General features: G+C 39.1%; 1 protein-coding gene and 1 long non-coding RNA gene across 2 annotated transcripts in view; one reads left to right on the plus strand and one right to left on the minus strand.

The window, feature by feature from the left end:
- Positions 1 to 18,156, minus strand: part of Gpc3 (glypican 3) — a 334,864-nt gene that overhangs the window by 304,187 nt on the left and 12,521 nt on the right. The window contains exon 2 of the mRNA XM_021187739.2: positions 320 to 481. Within this exon, the coding sequence (XP_021043398.1) occupies positions 320 to 481 (162 nt within the window). The remainder of the gene's footprint in view (positions 1 to 319; positions 482 to 18,156) is intronic.
- LOC110313468 overlaps positions 1 to 18,156 on the plus strand; it is a 42,486-nt gene that overhangs the window by 6,730 nt on the left and 17,600 nt on the right. The window contains exons 2-4 of the long non-coding RNA XR_002380110.1: positions 1,594 to 1,660; positions 3,108 to 3,189; positions 10,681 to 10,806. This is a non-coding gene — a long non-coding RNA (uncharacterized LOC110313468). The remainder of the gene's footprint in view (positions 1 to 1,593; positions 1,661 to 3,107; positions 3,190 to 10,680; positions 10,807 to 18,156) is intronic.

Consider the following 18,156-nt stretch of genomic DNA (forward strand, 5'->3'; position numbering starts at 1 on the left):
TAGCCCTGGCTGTCCTGGAACTCACTCTGTAGACCAGGCTGGCCTCGAACTCACAAACCTGCCTGCCTCTGTTTCCCAAGTGCTGGGATTAAAGGCGTGTGGCACCAATGCCCAGCCTACTATCCACTTTTTCAAAAGTTAAAATGAAGTTCCTTTTAAAAACTGTGTGTTTCTTATCCAGGGTCTCTCACAGGGATGTTTTAAAATCAAGCATGCATGCTGGAATGGTAATTTATAAATTATATTTAGCATTTGAAAGCCTGGTACCCAAATAATGATGCCATTGAACAGTACATCGAAAATGATCCCCCAAACTCACCTTGGAAAACCGCAGCATTCTGAATAATTAAGAACTTGAGTTCCATACTCGCAGACTGGAGCAGTTGTTCCATGTTCAGCCGTGCTGTTAGCTGGTATTTTTCTTCCATCTTTCTTGAGCAGCATGTTGGGCCCTTGGGGAGACATACTTGCAAATCTGATCCTGAAACAAATAAGGTATTCATGTTTCAGTAAGCAGAAAATATCTCTCTCTCTCTCTCTCTCTCTCTCTCTCTCTCTCTCTCTCTCTCACAAACACACACATACACACATACACACACACACACACACACACACACACACACACACACAATTAAACAGGACAAAACAACAAGTTTCTTTTTAAATACAGTAGGTCTTGATTATGTTGTTTATCTCAACGCATCCAATTGGCCTCATAGCTGATTCCTTTTGAATAACTGTCAGCTAATTGCGGAGGTCTGACTCATAAATTCTACAGAAACTAATTTATAGCAGCACCAAGTACGGGCTGTTGAACACAAACATTTAATTTGTCTTTTAAAATATCAATCTTCATTCTCCTAATTTATTTTTCCTGATTGTTATTTAGGAATATGAGCACAACCTAAGACAATTTTTTAAAAATCTCAGTTATGATTTCAAGTGAAATATATGTCTGTCCAGCCTAATATTCCTGTCCCAGAAAAAATAATCTAAACGTCAATACCAAATCAAAGCTTTGTTACCTTTTTAACCAAAGGTCTATAAGAGTCAACAAATATTTATTTGGCTGCTATTACATGCCAATCACAATGAATGTAGAGTACACAAAACAATGTACATGAAAAAATGGGCCTGCCCTTGTGGCATTTATAGTCTTGAGGAGAACTCTCAAATAAAGATAGAAACAAATGTCAAGTGAAGATGACTACTATATAAAATACAATACAAATATGGAAGAGAATAATGGCATACAGGAATGAAGTCCTGGTACATCCTAACAAACCAACAAACCCAAACCCAGTGATTCCATTTCTATAAGGCACTACAAAATGGAAAGTAATCTGTAGACAGCGAGTTTAGTGGTGGCTGTATAAGGATGGGTGGCAGAAAAAGAGGACAAAGGGGAGGACCACAAAGATCGGAAAGGAAATTTCTTGGAGTGATGGACACGTTCATTAGATTGTGGAGTACATGACCAAACTGTCCATGTGTACTCGTGAAGCATATGTTGTTTACTACATAGCAGTTAATAAGCTAGATACATAATATGATAGCAGCAAGGACCATTCTTATTTATAACTTGTTTTCCAGAAGGCAACACTGAAGCATGGTGACAGAGGTGGGAAGAATCTCATTACAAGTGTCCTCTACAACATGGGTAAATATTAATATTTAATGGGTATTGAATCCAACTCCTTTCAATTTGCAAAGGTGGTTTTTGTTTCTCTTTCTGGTTTTGTTTGTTTGATTGTTTTTTTGTGGCAAAGGGTGATGAGGGATCCAACCCCTCAACTCACAGATAAGCCATTACTCTACTATGCAACTCCTCATTTATTCAGCCTCTCTTCAGTAAGCACTTGCCATTAGGCTATGAAAATATGCATGCGGGCTCTCCTCCTGGAGGGAGTAGTTGCTCAGGAGCTGCTTTCTGGTTTCATCACCATGTATGCAGAGGCCACAATCCTTAGGGGTGGCTCCAAACTCATGAATGCTTATACAAGATACAAGGTCCTGTATATCATAGAACTTTGCTCACAGGGGGCCTTAGAGTAAAGACTCCCATTTTTAAAACTTTCTTAAGTTAGCACTATAAGCTAGGGGCTTTCTTACACAACCCTTCCTTTTTATCCCTCCTTCCTAGGGGGGACAGACCTGTACTCTGCTCTAGTGACTTTTCATCCTTCTTCAGCAGCCTCCCTCATTCCCTTCACAATTTTTTATCCTAATAACCCTAATGAATATCCAGCCCCATGCTGGCTCAAATTTACATGTCCAGTTGGCGTCTACTCTTCCAATAACCCAATCAAAAATGCTATGTGCCAGGCACTCTAGCACATATTGGAGGTACAACATTGCCCCTGCCCAAGATGACCTCATCATCTAAATGGATTAAGAGAGATATATCCCTAGTACTAGAAAATAAACGTAATAAATCAACATCACTAGGATGATAAAATATATATGTGGACCATAACTTCTGCCCAACACCATAAGATCCTAGGGCAAGTAAGGCTCAATAAATCTTAGTGACATTAGAAAGCATTATCGGGTATTTTAGGTACCTTTCTTAAAGTTTTGAAATTTAATAAAGGAGGGGAGATTTGTTAGCCCTAAGTTACCAGAAACTGTCATTTTAGTACACCATGTTTCAGAGTAATTGTAGTTGATTGTAGCCTTAATGCATGTGTCTAAGTTTTCTTAATTTAAGAATGAAAGCCATCATCCTGTGTCTTTCACATCATTACTGTTGAATCCAAGGTATTGAGGACAAGTTCTTCGCTTCCCTTTACAGAAGGGAACAGCTGACAAATGAAGTAAAGGATAGAGCAGATAATACATATCAGCAAACCTAATCCAGCATCATAATTTATATTACTGGAAAGACTGATATTTAATGGCAAAATACAAGTTGGGATCTGAAGACATGGAGTTCAGATTTATCTCCTATAAACCTCAATCTCAAATACAAGCCTTAAACCAATTTTAAATAAAGTCTATGCTTAAAGATTTTATGATTATAATCACAGACAGACACAAAAAGAAATCGGGGCTAGTTGTAACTATGCTCTTTCTACATGAAATTACAAAACATTCTGCTATTCTAGGAGTGGAAACTGATGCAGTCTACTGGACCAAGAAGGAAAAGAGCCCCCTTGGGGAAGAGTGGCTAATCTAAATTTAAACAAGGTTGGTTGGAACACACACATAGATGGGGGGGGGTGGAATAGAACTCTATTTAGTAAACCTTTTCATATACCAAGTCCCTGATCATTTAACAAGGTTTGATTTATTTCCTTGGGAAAGCAATGCCTATATCATGTGTATTTAAACTCTCTGTACTTACATAAGTTCATAAAATAAATTGTCAAGACAAAGAAATCCCTGTATTTTTCTAATTTGCCTTGGGGATCACTTCCAGTTTTGCAGAACGGTTGAGATATTGCTACAGGATGGCTGGCTGTTAGTACTGCAACCATTTCCACTAGCACTGGTTATGGGAGGGATAAAATAATAGGGATGAATTTTTTCTTCTAGGAAGTGCTGTGTTGCTAAGATCTTATAAGGTAATAAAATGTTCAATGTGCCTGCAGAAGTTTAAGAATGATTCTAAGCTATGGTGACAACAATTTGATTTGCTATTGATACAATCATCCATACTGTTATTTAGGATGGCAACACTATCACTTGGTCAAGACTTGGAAACCTCATCATCTCATCAGGTTAGCTAAAACCATTTAAAAGGAATAAAAGTTCAAATGAGGGCTGGTGAGATGGCTCAGTGGGTAAGAGCACCCAATTGCTCTTCCGAAAGTCCGAAGTTCAAATCCCAGCAACCACATGGTGGCTCATAACCATCCGTAACAAGATCTGACACCCACTTCTGGAGTGTCTGAAGACAGCTACAGTGTACTTACATATAATAAATAAATAAATCTTTAAAAAAAAGTACAAATGAAAACTTTTCAGGAACGATGCCAAATATCACAATGATGTAAGTATATTTATATCCAAGTGTAAATGTGGAATTATAGCAATATTTACTTTGTTTCAATTATTACTGCCTGGTAAATCAATAAATCAGAACAATTGATCTTAGGGATTAAGAGTTGGCTATGGAATCTAGGAAATAAAGACAATCAGAGTTGGCTATGGAATCTAGGAAATAAAGACAATCATAAATGATAAGGATTTCCTATCAAAGGGAATACATACCTAATTGGGAAAAAAATTGTTGTAAATAAATTTCCTATAATCTGTAGACAAACTTCAAAAAACCCTCATGACAAATTCAACGTAGGAGCAATACTCATGCCTAAATGAACTAACAGTACTGAAATTTAACCACTTCAATGCTGTGAGCATTTGCAGGAAAGTAACAAAGCAAAAAGGTATAGAGAAGAAATTTAGATGGAATTCCACCAACTAAATAAAAAAAATTAATCTAAGAACTCATTCCTAAATGGGATGAATGAATACCAAGCAAATCCTAGAACAAATGGTTAAGGGGGTACTGAGAGAGTACTCAACACACTTGTAATGGCAAAAGCCAAAAGATTAATTGAAGAACTAAGATGCCACCAACAAAAGACATATAATAAATAGATGCTGGTTCAGTGGTTAAGAGTACTAGCTGACCTTCCCAAAGCCCCAGGTTCAATTGCCAGCACCCAAGTGGTGGCTCACAGCAGTCTGAGGTCTCCAATTTCAAAAGCTCCATTGCTCTCTTCTAGCTAACATGGGTACTACTACATGCATGTGGTACACAGACATAGCCAAGCAAAATACCCACACCCATAAAATAATTATCAAAACAAAGAACAAAAGACTTAATAAATAGGGAAGCATTCTGTAAGCACATGAGAGACAAAAGGTTAAAGGGAAGCATTCCCATACAGTAAACAGAAAAGTAACTTTGGGCTAAACTTTCAAAGAAGGATACTCACATACCTTTTATGTAAAGAATGAAATTCACCTGGAAATGCAAAGTGTGACAAACAATGCATCCTAGAAGATTTCAAATGTTCAAATAAGTCAGAGGAGGTCAACTTGGGGAGACTTAAAAACTTTCATTCACAAATGCTAAAAAACAATAAGTAAAGTCATTACAGGGTTACTAACTTCCATTTATTTTGAAGGATAAAAAAATACCTGAATACTATATAGCAGAGAGGGACTCTCATCTCCTTTGGAATGTCTCAGTAATCTCATTCAACTGATGTACATACCACTGAATTAATGAGAGTCGTAGACGGAGAAGACTAAAAAGAACTATGTGTCTGCCTATATTTAATAATCAAGGTAGTAGAGATGCCTCTGACCATTTTAGATCTGTATAATTATATAACTTTGATCTTGGGAAAATACCATAAAAGCAATTTCCAAGCAACTTGACTATACACAAATACATGTTTCGCATTAAATAAGTATGAAGCATATATTTCTAATTATTTTGACCTTAAGTCTTTCTTGCAAGTAGAATCCAGGTTGGGGTCTTACAACTGAAAAGGGCTATCTGAAGCATAGCAGCTTTATCTCTTGGAGGGTTATACTCATGTAGCCTCACTTTGGGCTCCTTTCCCAGAAGCTAACAACAGATACCCCTCTGGAAGCTCTCTTTAGTTGTATAAATTCACATTTACATCTGATGATGTCAACAGGCATGGGTATCTGTGTCTCAACCTTCTTGACGATCATCCCAAGCTCTTCCCATTGGACCTAGATCTTACTTTCTGTTGTCTCCATATAAAGACCTGACATTTTTGGCTGCCCCCAATCTTCCTTAGCCAATTCCACTGAGGCTGTGAAGTAGTAAGAAACTCTACTCCTTTCCCATAATTAACAGCATACAGTTGAGAGTGTGCATGACTCTCTATGTATGTGAATGTCAGTCCTATTGGATTTTATTTCAAGACAGGGGGCCAGCATTATTAAAAGCGGTAATAGCAGGAACAGGTAAAAGTACTTCTTGTCCCATAGGTTAAGCTGCTTAGAAACTAGTCTTTGCCATTTGCCAGCTGTGCAAGCATGGGCAGCTTACTTGACCTTTATATGCTTTTTTGTCCTTATCATAAAATGGGATTACCAACACTCTTCGTTTCATAGATTAAATAAATATCTTAGCCTTCTTGTTACAGAGTAAACCTCCAATAAGTGTTAATTCAAATTAAACAAATAAAAAAGAAGCCTAAATTCATGTGGAGACCAGACTTTCACACCCTAAAATAACTAGAGAACAGTTAAATTGGTTCATGGTTATGTGACAAAATATGCGGTACATTTTCTGAAGTGATGAAAATAATCTATAGTTTAATTGAAACAGTGGTTGGAAGAGTTTATACATGTTTGTACTTAGAATGGGTGCATCTTATTGTTTACAAATTATACATCAATAGTGTTGTTTTTTAAAATATGTAATGTGACAATATTGTCTAGATAAGAAAGTACTCACCATTCACCCTTGGGTGAGGGATCAAAGGAAATTTCCAAGAGGACATGGGGCTTGAGTTAGAACATAGAGGATGGAAAGGATTTGGAGAGGCACTAGGAGAGTAGACAGGTCACCTTGGCCAGAGACAAGCTGCAATCTAAGCTACAGTTAATCAGATATGAAAGACCCAAATTTGAAGGGCCTTGCATGCAGGCCAAGACCTGTGGGCCTAACCACAGGGCAAACAATGGACAACTAGACATTTTCAAGCAAGGGGAATAATATGACAATGAGTGGTGTCTAGGAAGATGAGTCACATATCCTGAAATTGAGAAATGGACAGAATAAGACCTCAAGGTCACTTCAAGTCCTCCAATTCTCTAATTACCTTTATTATCTTCTATATGTTGATTATTTTATAAGACTACAATTTTAACTGATGACAATAAATTGTCAAAATAATATTAAATAGCACATAAAGAACAGAAAAAATAGTCATGTAGACCTTGATCCTTATGCTTCTCTAAGAGCAGATACAGCATATTCAAACAGCAACAGAAAAAAAAAAATCGTCAGGGCTCAGTAACAATGAAAATGGAAATCTTTTCCATATATATGTGAGTATGTGTGATGATTTGACACATTTCATTGTCAAGGTCTGCTTTATGAGCAGTGGTTTTTTTTCCTAACAAAGAAACACTGTGCTGAAAATAAAAAAGCAGTATTATCATGAGGTATTACTGGACAAAAGAATTTAATGATATAAAAACCTGGTTACTTCATGACTTGTAAGGAAACTAACACATGTTTATTAAAATTATATATCAAATGTATTAGGCATTTTAAAAGGGTGTATTTAACAAAGGACAAGTCAATTTGCCATCCAAAAATATTAACTAATTTCCTTAGCATATAATAGTGACTTGCTATTAGACTGGCACCTTTCCCCCTAATTAATCATTATCTAAATCAAATCTTCCATGCTCATTAATTTCTCACTAATCAAGCTAGGAATACAGATGAAAGAAATGGCTGCATTTGAAACCATTGGGGAAAGTGATCACTGCTGATAAAGAAATGATCTTAGGGAATCCAGCAGAAGGTTAGTTAGCCTGAAAGAACATGACCTTGTAGAGGGTGCACCTGGATATCAAGAGCTCAGACTTTAAATCAAAGACTATGCCTGGGGCTGCCATAGACTCAGCTTCTATAAAAAGCAGGCCAAAATGTCGCTACTACACTGGAGTATTGGAGGTTTAAAGCAACCCTAGAGATAAGCTATTCTCTAGGCTTGAGAATTTAAGGATGAATTACCTTTATCTGTACTACCAACTGCCAACTAACTGCCTATCATTTTATGCCCAGGAAAAGTTAAATTCTCCTATTTCTCTGTGTGTGCATGCATACATACACACACACACACACACACACACACACACACACACACTCCTCACAAAGTGGTTCTTTCCAGACCACATACCCAACCATCAATAGACATGCACTCTGGAAAGACAAAGTCATGGACTATATTCAATCTGCCAACTTAGTGAACAAGTCATTCATCCAGCATTCACTGGATGAATCCCAACTTTGTGCCAAGAACCATATCCAATGCAATACAATATACAGGATATAGTCCCTGCCCTAGAATTCATAGATTATTCTAAGGATTCCTAACTAGACCTCTGATCACTCTAGACATCTTAGTTCATCTTCATCTGCTATAGCCAAGTATTATGATATTCAACTGATTCTGCTTTAGAATTTCTCCATTTGTATATATAGCTGGAGGGGTGTGTGTGTGTATGAGTGCAGTGGCCACAGTGGCCAGAAGAGGGTGTCAGATCCCCTAGACTTGGAGTGAGCAGTCAGCTGTCAGTTCTGGGAAATGAATTCTGGTCCTATGCAACAGCAGTTTGAGCTTCAACTCTGAGCTCCTGCTCCTGCTTTTTATTTTTTTAAGATTTATTTATTTATTATATGTAAGTACACTGTAGCTGTCTTCAGACACTCCAGAAGAGGGAGTCAGATCTCATTACAGATGGTTCTGAGCCATCATGTGGTTGCTGGGATTTGAACTCAGGACCTTCGGAAGAGCAGGTCGTGCTCCTAGCCGCTGAGCCATCTCACCAGCCCTGTGCTCCTGCTTTTTAAATGTCCCCAACTCTCCTTTTCTCATTGTTACCTCATCACCTCACCTCTTTTCACTTCGAAGATGACACGACCTCCAAAGTGGACGTTGGTGCCTATCTCTTTCTTCACCTAATTGGTCAGAGACATTTCTCCAGTCCATTTCTACTCAAATTATCCTATTTCTTTTCAATTTTCCAAGAAAATGGAGCAAAGGTATGGGGGATCTCTAAGTAGGTGGAATGTTCGGCACGCTAAGGAACCTGGCAAGGCTAGAATGGAAAGGAGAGGTAAGGTGGAGTCATGTAGCCCTATTGCACCATCACCCCTAGTTGTCTTTAGATGGGAGTCCCATAGTAGAGAATGTTGTGAGCAGAAAAATACAGACTCCAGGGGCTGGAGAGATGGCTCGGTGGTTAAAAGCATTGTCTACCCTTCTAAGGGTCCTGAGATCAATTCCCAGCAACCACATGGTGGCTCACAACCATCTATAATGGGATCTGATGCCCTCTTCTGGTGTGTCTGAAGACAGCAACAATGTACTCACATATAGAAATCATTTTTAAAAAAGAAAAGGACTCCGAGAGTTTTAGACCTTTGAATTTCCATGACACACTCCCATCTTTTATTGATACTTCTCACATTCTAACTCGACTCACAGTTATATTTATCTGCTTTCTGTGGACTTAAGTTCTTTGAGGGAAAGACTTTTCATTGACTCATCTTTGGATCTCAAGGGGCTGATTGTGGTTTGGGCTTGAAGCCCTTCCCTTTCACTTGGAGGTAATGCCAGCACGTCAGGAGACTTTTGTTGAAAAGAAATAGGTCAGATTCATTGATAACACTAGGATAAATTTTACAATAATGGAAGGATTCATACACACACACACACACACACACACACTCATGGTTATGTAAATGGTAGCAAAGTCCTTAATATAATGAAAATTGAATTGGAGAACAAAGCTAGACTTGGACTGAAGAACAATGGCAGTCACTCTGGAGTTGAATGCAGAATATTCTTTCCGTTTAGATTTCTTCCAGAGGAACTTAGCTAAGGTAATTTCAGTGTCTCCCCTAGTGACTCCCTAATTATTATGCTACACAGGTAAGTAGCTGAGATCCTGTCTTTCAAAAGATGGATAATTTTTCTTTTTAATTTTTGAGATGCAATCTTCAAACAAGTGAACCAGAGTGATAGCAGAGAATTTCAATATCCTAGTCTAAACCTTAGGGCTCAGCTCTTCCTTCTCTATGAAATCACAACGAGATCACACCATTGGGGAAGGGATTCTTTCACATCGAGGATCAAGTGTTATCTGCTCTGTTACAAAATGAGCTGTGAGTTAGGCAAGTTGCCTTTACAAATCTGGACCTGGTTTTGCTCTAAGGGTCTGGCCTTGAGAGCTGATGTTTTGCAAGCACAGAATAGCCAGTGTTCACTAACTGCACAAGATGGGGTACTGCTATGAGCTGTACAAGTCCATGGGCCAGAACTCTATCTTGACCATGTCTGTATTTCTTGTCATGGTCTAGAGCAGTGGCTCTCAAACTTCCAAATGCTGTGACCCTTTAATACAGTTCTTCATGTGGTGGTGACCCCCAACCATGAAATTATTTTTGTTGCTACTTATAACTGTAATTTTTCTACTGTTAAGGATCACAATGCAAATATTTTTGGAGACAGAATTTTGCCAATGGGGCTATGACTCACAGGTTATAAAGCAATGCAATGGAGCCTGGTCTATGGTACATTCAAATGCTGATTATTGGACGTCTGAACAGTCAGCAATGGGACGGACTTCTGTCTCTTGAGGCATCCAAACACAATCTGAATAGCCACATCAGAGATCACTGAAGCAACTCTGCAGGAGGTGATATTCTGGTGATCTCAATATACTTCCTCATCACATTACATGCCTAAGTTTTTCCCCATCAGAAGAGAAATAGATGTATGTTCTTCAGCCAGGAATGTTTCAACTTATCCCTTTGTCATAAGCAAGTATGAAACTGTTTGTACAGTGGAACTCTCATCTGCACAAACTATATTAACCACTGCATATGCAGGCCATATCTGTATTTTGAGCCTCTACCTAAAAAGGCAGTCTTTTGTTTCACAGATGTTTCTGGCTTACAAATCTCCCTGTTGCTAGTATTGCAGCAAATCACAAAGAGGTGGGAAGCTGTAGCACGCCAAAAGTGCACCATCACCTTGATCCCGCAGATCCTGTGAAAAGGCTTTTCAGGTTGGTAATAAGCAGTAATTGCTTTCCTGTGGCTAAAGTGTTTAGGAAAGAAAATAGACTTTTTCAAGGAAAAAAATCCAAAGTCATAAGACAAAAATCTGTGCTGAATAACATGGTAGCCTATTGTGCTTCAAAACTCCTTTCTTTTGATCCAAAATGACTTTTTGACTCCCCATGTCCTCAGTTTAATCATGTGAGAAAAAAAATGGGTTAACAGCAGGTACTATGCACATCCCTCTTGGGAAAACCCTGACATCTGACAACCTACTTTAAACATTCCTTGAACAAATTCCCTTTGAGTATCAGGAGCCCATAAGATGATGTGATTCAAGAGGGCCTAGAAAGCTCACATTTACAGATTGTTGAGTGTTATTTCCTAAAAAGATATGTCTATGCCCAGCTCCTGGAACTTTTCATTGTGACCTTATTTGGGAAAAAGGGGGGTCCTCAAAGATATAATTAAGAATCTGGACATGAGATTATTTTGGATTATCTTGGTGGAGTCTAAATCCAATGACAGGCATCTTTATAAAGACACATGACAAGAGAAGGACCTGTGAAGATGGAGGCAGAGGTAGGAAGGCTATAGCCACAGAAAAGGAGCCACCAGAAGCTCAAAAAGGCAAGGAAAAAATCCTCCCCCAGAGTCTTTAGAGATAGCCTTTCTTTGGATTTCTGATCTCTAGGACTGTCGGGGGTGCAGGAACAGGGACCATAGTTTTCAGCCATCAAATTGAAGGCAACATGTTGTGGCAGCCCTAGGACACATATGCCATCTCCCCTTCTACCTCACCTAAAGGATATTGTCAACCTAATGTTGTCTAAATGTTTCATCCCGAGGATGTTATGCCATTCATTTCGAGTGCTGTCCTGATATGCAACATTCTAGAATATGACCTTCCTGCTTAAGAACCTTTCTCCAGGATAGACAAGGAGGTAGGGAGATGGAGGATATAAGGGACAGGAAAGGGGATGCATTAATCAACAACAAAAAAGTAAAGATCAAGTAAAAAATGAACATAGAACATGGACCAAACCCAAATTCCGTTTAAGGTCACCCCCAAGATAAATAATACTAGTATAACACAAATTGTTCTTTAACTGCAATATTTACATAATATAAGGATTTAGAAGCCCTGCATGAATGAAATAATAAAAACAACAACAACAACACTGCCTCAGTTGTTGGCCCATATTCCAGAAAGTCCAATAGGAGGCTATTGGGACCAATACAAATGCCTCCTTCTCAATACTCAAAGGCATTTGTTATCTAGTACTTAACAAATTAGGCTTGTTTTGGATACATGGAAAAAAATCTCTTTCAAGAGATTAGCAATTAAATAATCAGAAGAGAAGCTGGGCAGTAATGAAGGCTGCCCATGAGTCTGGACCTGAGCCCAACACTGAATTTGGATTTTTCTTCACATCCCCCTGCCCTACTCCTTAGCATTTCTGGAGATGCTATTTAACCAGCTCGCTGGCAAATCTTTCCAATGCCCAATTGTCCTTACCATGAAGATGCTTTTCCCAGCTCTAATGGCTAACCTACATTTCAGTTTCAAGCCATTGCACCTTGTAATTACATTCTCAGCCACTGTAAATAATCTGCGGCCTCTATTACATCGCTCCTCTTTCCCTAGGATAGAGATTGTGAGAAGGGGAGTCAGTTGCCTTGTTAGTGCAGCACACACACTGCATCTAAGAAGACAGCAACCAAAAGAAACCCAAATGTTCTCTCTAACCCTATTCGAGAAGTGCTGCTATCAATCATTCATTTTCTCATCTTTCAACTTATCTGAATGACTGGATGTGCATGCTCCAGTGTTGTGGCATTTATGCCATCTTGGGGAATAAATGAGTAAATGCTCCAGTAATGTTATCAGTCTTCACCATAGTATTGTGCTAGAACTTAAGAAACCTAAAGGGCTGGGATGGACATCATTTCTACCTCCTCACACTCACCCAGGTATAGGAATCAAAATTCTCACCCATTGGTCACCCTCTGGCATTTTACTGAAGTCCAAACCTGGTGATATTCCCTTTCTATGGAAGAGATTCGATAGAGGAGAAAGTGCTGGAGAAGGGAGTTGACAAGGAAAACATTGCTGACCGACTACAAGACTGGAGACATGGGTTTCGGTTGGCTGAGGTCTGAAGCCAAAGAATATGGTTTCGCGCCACACACACGTGCACACACATACACACACACACACACACACACACACACACACACACCGAGGGGGGGAGGGAGAGGGAGAGGGAGAAGGAAAGAACTGAATTCATTTTCGCCTGAACCAAAATATTTTCTAAACCTGAGGAAAGTATGAGTCTTCTCTTTTTTTCTTTGTTGCTTTCTTTAGAAACTATGAAAACAAAATAAATTATCCATACAGGGGACTTGGGGCTTTTCCTTTCCATTGCCATAATTTTACTGAAAATCTCAAAAATTACCCCAGTGGGAAGTTCAGTCTCTTATCAAACTGTGGGTGAGTCAGAAATAGAGCTCTTGGGAGTCCAGATCTAGTTGAATACACTTGTTTGGACCCACAGTTTCCCTGCGGATTGCCACTATTAGGACTTGCCTCCAGCTCTTGAGATACAGTGATCTGGTTCAGGAATATCTGACTCATTTAATTTTAGCCTTTCTTGCAAATAAATTGAAAATAAAGAAGAGATAGTGACATGTAAAAGATGGGGCCAACTATTCCCCTCCCCCAACCATGCATATCTAAGGAGTGGTGGTTTCAAGATAGCTAATGCTACAGTGGACTTGAGGCACAGATGGAAAGAGCACCTAGGGAAGAACCACTTTCACTAAGCAGGAAAGAGAAGCCTATGGCCCCAGGCTACAAGAATGTGTACAGAAGGCAACATTCCAAGTGTTACAGCAACTGGTCTTTCTGTGCACTCCTTTCCTTCAACAGGAAGAGAGTTTCACCTATCTATACATCTCCTTTCCCTGTCAAAAGCTGGGATAATAGAGTATTTGACATTGAATGCTTAGCATCTCATACATACTCAATTTTCAAAATTAGTTTCCTAAAAATGCTCAACCTATCATGACTATAAAGGCAGGGATGGGATTCTGGAGTAACAAAAGTCCTGGATTTACTTCATTGTGTGCCTACTTGATCAAAGACAAGTAACTAAACCTCTCTAAGCCTTGGTTTCCTCATCTGTGAAATGGGGGGGGGGAGATATACCACCTGGTAGTGCTGTTGTGAGGATTAAGTGAGATGTTGCCACAAAAGGCTTAGCACACTGCCTGGCTCAATAAATGTTAACGATTATTAGCACCACCCCCACCACAGGTGTCCAATAAAAACTTGCTGAATTGAAGTCAACACCAGTTGGAATGACTAGCAGATGTGAAAGAGACCTGAGTCTTTTCTTATATTCTTTCTTTCTTTCTTTCTTTCTTTCTTTCTTTCTTTCTTTCTTTCTTTCTTTCTCTCTCTCTCTCCCTTCCTTCCTTCCTTCCTTCCTTCCTTTCTTTCTTTCTTTCTTTCTTTCTTTCTTTCTTTCTTTTTTAAGTTTTCCCCACCTAGCTATGCACCAGATGACTTCTGAGGTATTTTGGGTGGGTGACTGAATTGGGAACTTTGGTTTTTTAGTTTATTTTATTTACTTGTGTGTGTGTGTGTGAGTGTGTGTGTGTGTGTGTGTGTGTGTGTGTGTGTGTGTGTGTGTGTAAAGGACAAAATAGGGATACTTAGGCTACACTTTAGTTATCAATCTTTTTTTTCCTCATTCAAAGCAGAAACCCAAATCTGGCAAAGTCGGGCATATGATTTTTCAAGAAATATGACAAGGCTATTAAAAACTCTAAATGAAAGTTGTGTAATGAGCATGAATATGAATCCATTTAAATTTCCTCTAGACTTTGCATTTCCAGTAGGACTCTTAAGATGTTTTATAAAGTGTGCTTTTGCAGTGTGAGGAAACTGGACTCTAAAAGATAGCAGAATTTGCTCCAGCATGGGGGTAGGGAGACAACATGCAATTGTAATGAAAATTAACCCCTCAAAACGCACTAGATTTTATTACCAAATGGATGCCTGAGGAGATTACTAGATTTTTAGGGTCTTTACTATAAAGAGAGCAACCTGCATGCCTGAAATAATTAAGAAGAGACTCAATTATCTAGTAAACTGAGATTTCAAACCACCCTGCTTACCTAAATGAGAAAAGCTGCTTAGACTAAAACATCATTACTTCTATTTAGACAAGCCTTAGCAAAGATATACAAGGAGCTAAAGAATGGGACCCCGCATTCTTCTCTAAGCCACAACAATGCCTGTTTATGTAAATAGGATTTTCAATAACACAACAGAATCTTTAAAAAAAATGTTTTCATTATTGTATCTGAAAAAAATGCAAACACAGAAGATGAAAGTCAGGGCGCTTTCACTATGATGTGTAGTGAATATCCTAAAATATTTATTCTGTGTGAGTCTGAGCAGATCTCAGAACCAGGCACTTTCTCTCCTTTTTCAAATGTGAGTACAATATGAGGAGGCACAAAGACTTCTCTGATTTCATAGCAAGTTGACTTCACAGGCATTCAAAAATCCAGTTCAGAAAGAAACAAAGGCAGTAAGTAGTAGGTGTCTACTTGCCTTCCTCTGGCAGCCACTTCTAAAAATCTGAGCCAAAATTATAAATATTCTTACCTTCATCATCATCACCATCTGACAATCAAAAACTCCCACATGACCATAACAACCTCCAGGCACACACGGAAAGCTCATTAAAGAATATAGGAAGGCTATTTATAGAAGAACTAAACAAAGAAGGAAGGAACTATTAGGAAACTTAATTAGACTGTTCATGGCTTTGGCAACTATTACTATTTGTTTGAACTCAAGTGTCTGCCTGCTTTACTTGACAGGTATTGATGACTAGAGAGATACCGCATTTCTGGGGGCTTTTAACTGACCTTGTAGTTTTGCAGTTCAAGAATTCAAGTTTTGACCTAAACTCTGTACATCAGCTTTGCTGTTGCTCTTTAGGCAGCTGATAAGAGACAGAAATCCTTCTTGCTCATTAGGCTAGAGCTGCTGTTAAGCCAAGGGCTGGGGAGGGGTGGGCTCAGTGGCCCAGAGGAATGTGCTGGAGTCCACATATAAAGCCAGCCCTGATTTGGGGTTAAGAATTTAACCTTAAAAGGCTGACAAGTCATAAATTTGCCTGAGGTTCATATATATGTGTGACTTTCACAGTTTATATTTCCTAGCCAGGACCCAGAGTCAAAACATGGTCCCTGATTAATGAATGGTACTAATTGTTCTTCCTGCCTTGAGAACATTAGTCTTTATCCATAATATTTTCTTTAAAAACACACAATCTCATACCTCAAACCTTCTGGCTTGGGGGAATTTAGGGGACTAGTTAGAAAAAAAAATAGGACAAGAGACTAATGTTATCTGTGACATGGCGCTAGCATTTTGATGGTCCTGGTTGACTAGAAAGCTTGCATTCCACTGTGTCCATCAAGCAAAGTGCAAAAGAATGTTCCCCAAATCTAAACATCTGAGATAAATCAACTGTTGTTGACTCTACACACACTTGCACACACGCGCGCGCGCGCACACACACACACACACACACAGAGAGAGAGAGAGAGAGAGAGAGAGAGAGAGAGAGAGAGAGAGAGAGAGCAAGCTAGCTGCAAGCTGTGGGGAGGGGGACAGGAGAAAAACTGAAATCTCTTCAAGCACATTTTGTCTAACTTATCTTATTCAATGGTTATACATATAGTGCATCACCTCATAACCTTGGCCAAGCTTGGAAGAGATAATAGATACAAAACATACAAAAGAGCCCCATAAGTATAAAGACAAAGAAACAGAACAAACCTGAAGTCAGGGTTGAGACTGGAACAATGGAACCCCACAAGTAAAACAGGGTCCCTGAAATGTGATAAGATCATCAGGGAGAAGCAGACTGTAATTTGGTTAACCTACAAGGTAGGTGTTAATTCCAACAGATGTCACCAGGATTTCAAAGGGGCTCCCTTAACTTTAGATAAAAAGAAAAGGCATTGTGGGAGGGGGGGGCTGTTCTTAACCAGTGAGCCACCTCTCCAGCCCTGAAAGAGAGGGAGTCCCAGGAACAAAGATGCAAACCACCTTCACTGAGAATTATCATAAAGTTAAGAGATAATGTCAAGTATACACTAAGTCATGAGCTACTTGTCAAGTATACATAACCTTGATCTGTCTACACAAAAAGCATTTTAAATACTCGTGATTCTTAGAAAGAGGGACATTTTAGAGTGCTTCACTTCCAAACTAAATAAGAACAGAATTTCCTAAGATCCCAAGAGAAGTAAGTAACCAGGTACCCAAACCAAATATGTGGCAGAATCACTGGGCACAGGCAGATGAGAAGGAGGCAGAGGAAAAAAAGTGAGGGAGAGAGGAGGGAGAAAAATCAGGAACTATAGGTAAAGGAAATACAATTTAAAACAAAAACGCAGAGGAAAATACAAAACATTACACTCAGCTCGTTTTTTTTTTAGGAGAACAAGAAACACAAAACCATTCAATAAATATAGCAAACCATAAAACACCTTCTGTTTTAAATTATAAGCAGTTGAGGGAGGATGTGAGGATGGAAGGGAAAGGAGACAGATGAAGGAAGGCCCTTGTGATCTGGAGGTGTGTAAAGTCCCTTGTCTCCCTTAGCCATGGGGTGTTAGCTAAGTGACTTGGGCTGCTCATTAGCACTGATCTATGAAGTGTTGGTGAGATTTTCAGGAATTTTACCCCTGAGTGACAGTTGGTAGTCAGTGCTATTAGGACCAAACTTGAAAATAAAACTGGATGCTGTTGAAGGAAGACTCTAAATGACTGGATTCCAGAGTCTGTCACCTTCAGGTTTTGTGAATGAGGCAAACTTACTTCCTCAAAGAACAAAGAAACACCAATCTGGCGACTTTTGAAGTGTCCCCCCCCCCAAAAAAAACCATTTAGATAATGTTGTTTAATTGACCCACAGCACTGAAATTTCAAAGGCAAGAAATGACTTAGATTTGAGAAATTAACATTTGTAGAAAACCTTCACAATACAGTGGGGAAAATAAATCTTTATTTCAGAAATAAACTTTGATGCTTGAAAACAAAATATAACTGTTTCTGTTGGAAACACTGAGTGAAGTCCTCCATGACTCTTTGAGACCTTTCAAGTTGTACAGTGACTTATGGAAATGACCAGAAATGATAGACCTCAGAAAGCCAGCAAAAGAAAAAGCAAGAAACCAGTCATGCAAGCCGGGAGGTGGTGGCACATGCCTTTGATCCCAGCACTCGGGAGGCAGAGGCAGGCGGATTTCTGAGTTCGAGGCCA

Source organism: Mus pahari, chromosome X, assembly GCF_900095145.1.
Source record: "Mus pahari chromosome X, PAHARI_EIJ_v1.1, whole genome shotgun sequence".
NCBI lineage: Eukaryota > Metazoa > Chordata > Mammalia > Rodentia > Muridae > Mus > Mus pahari.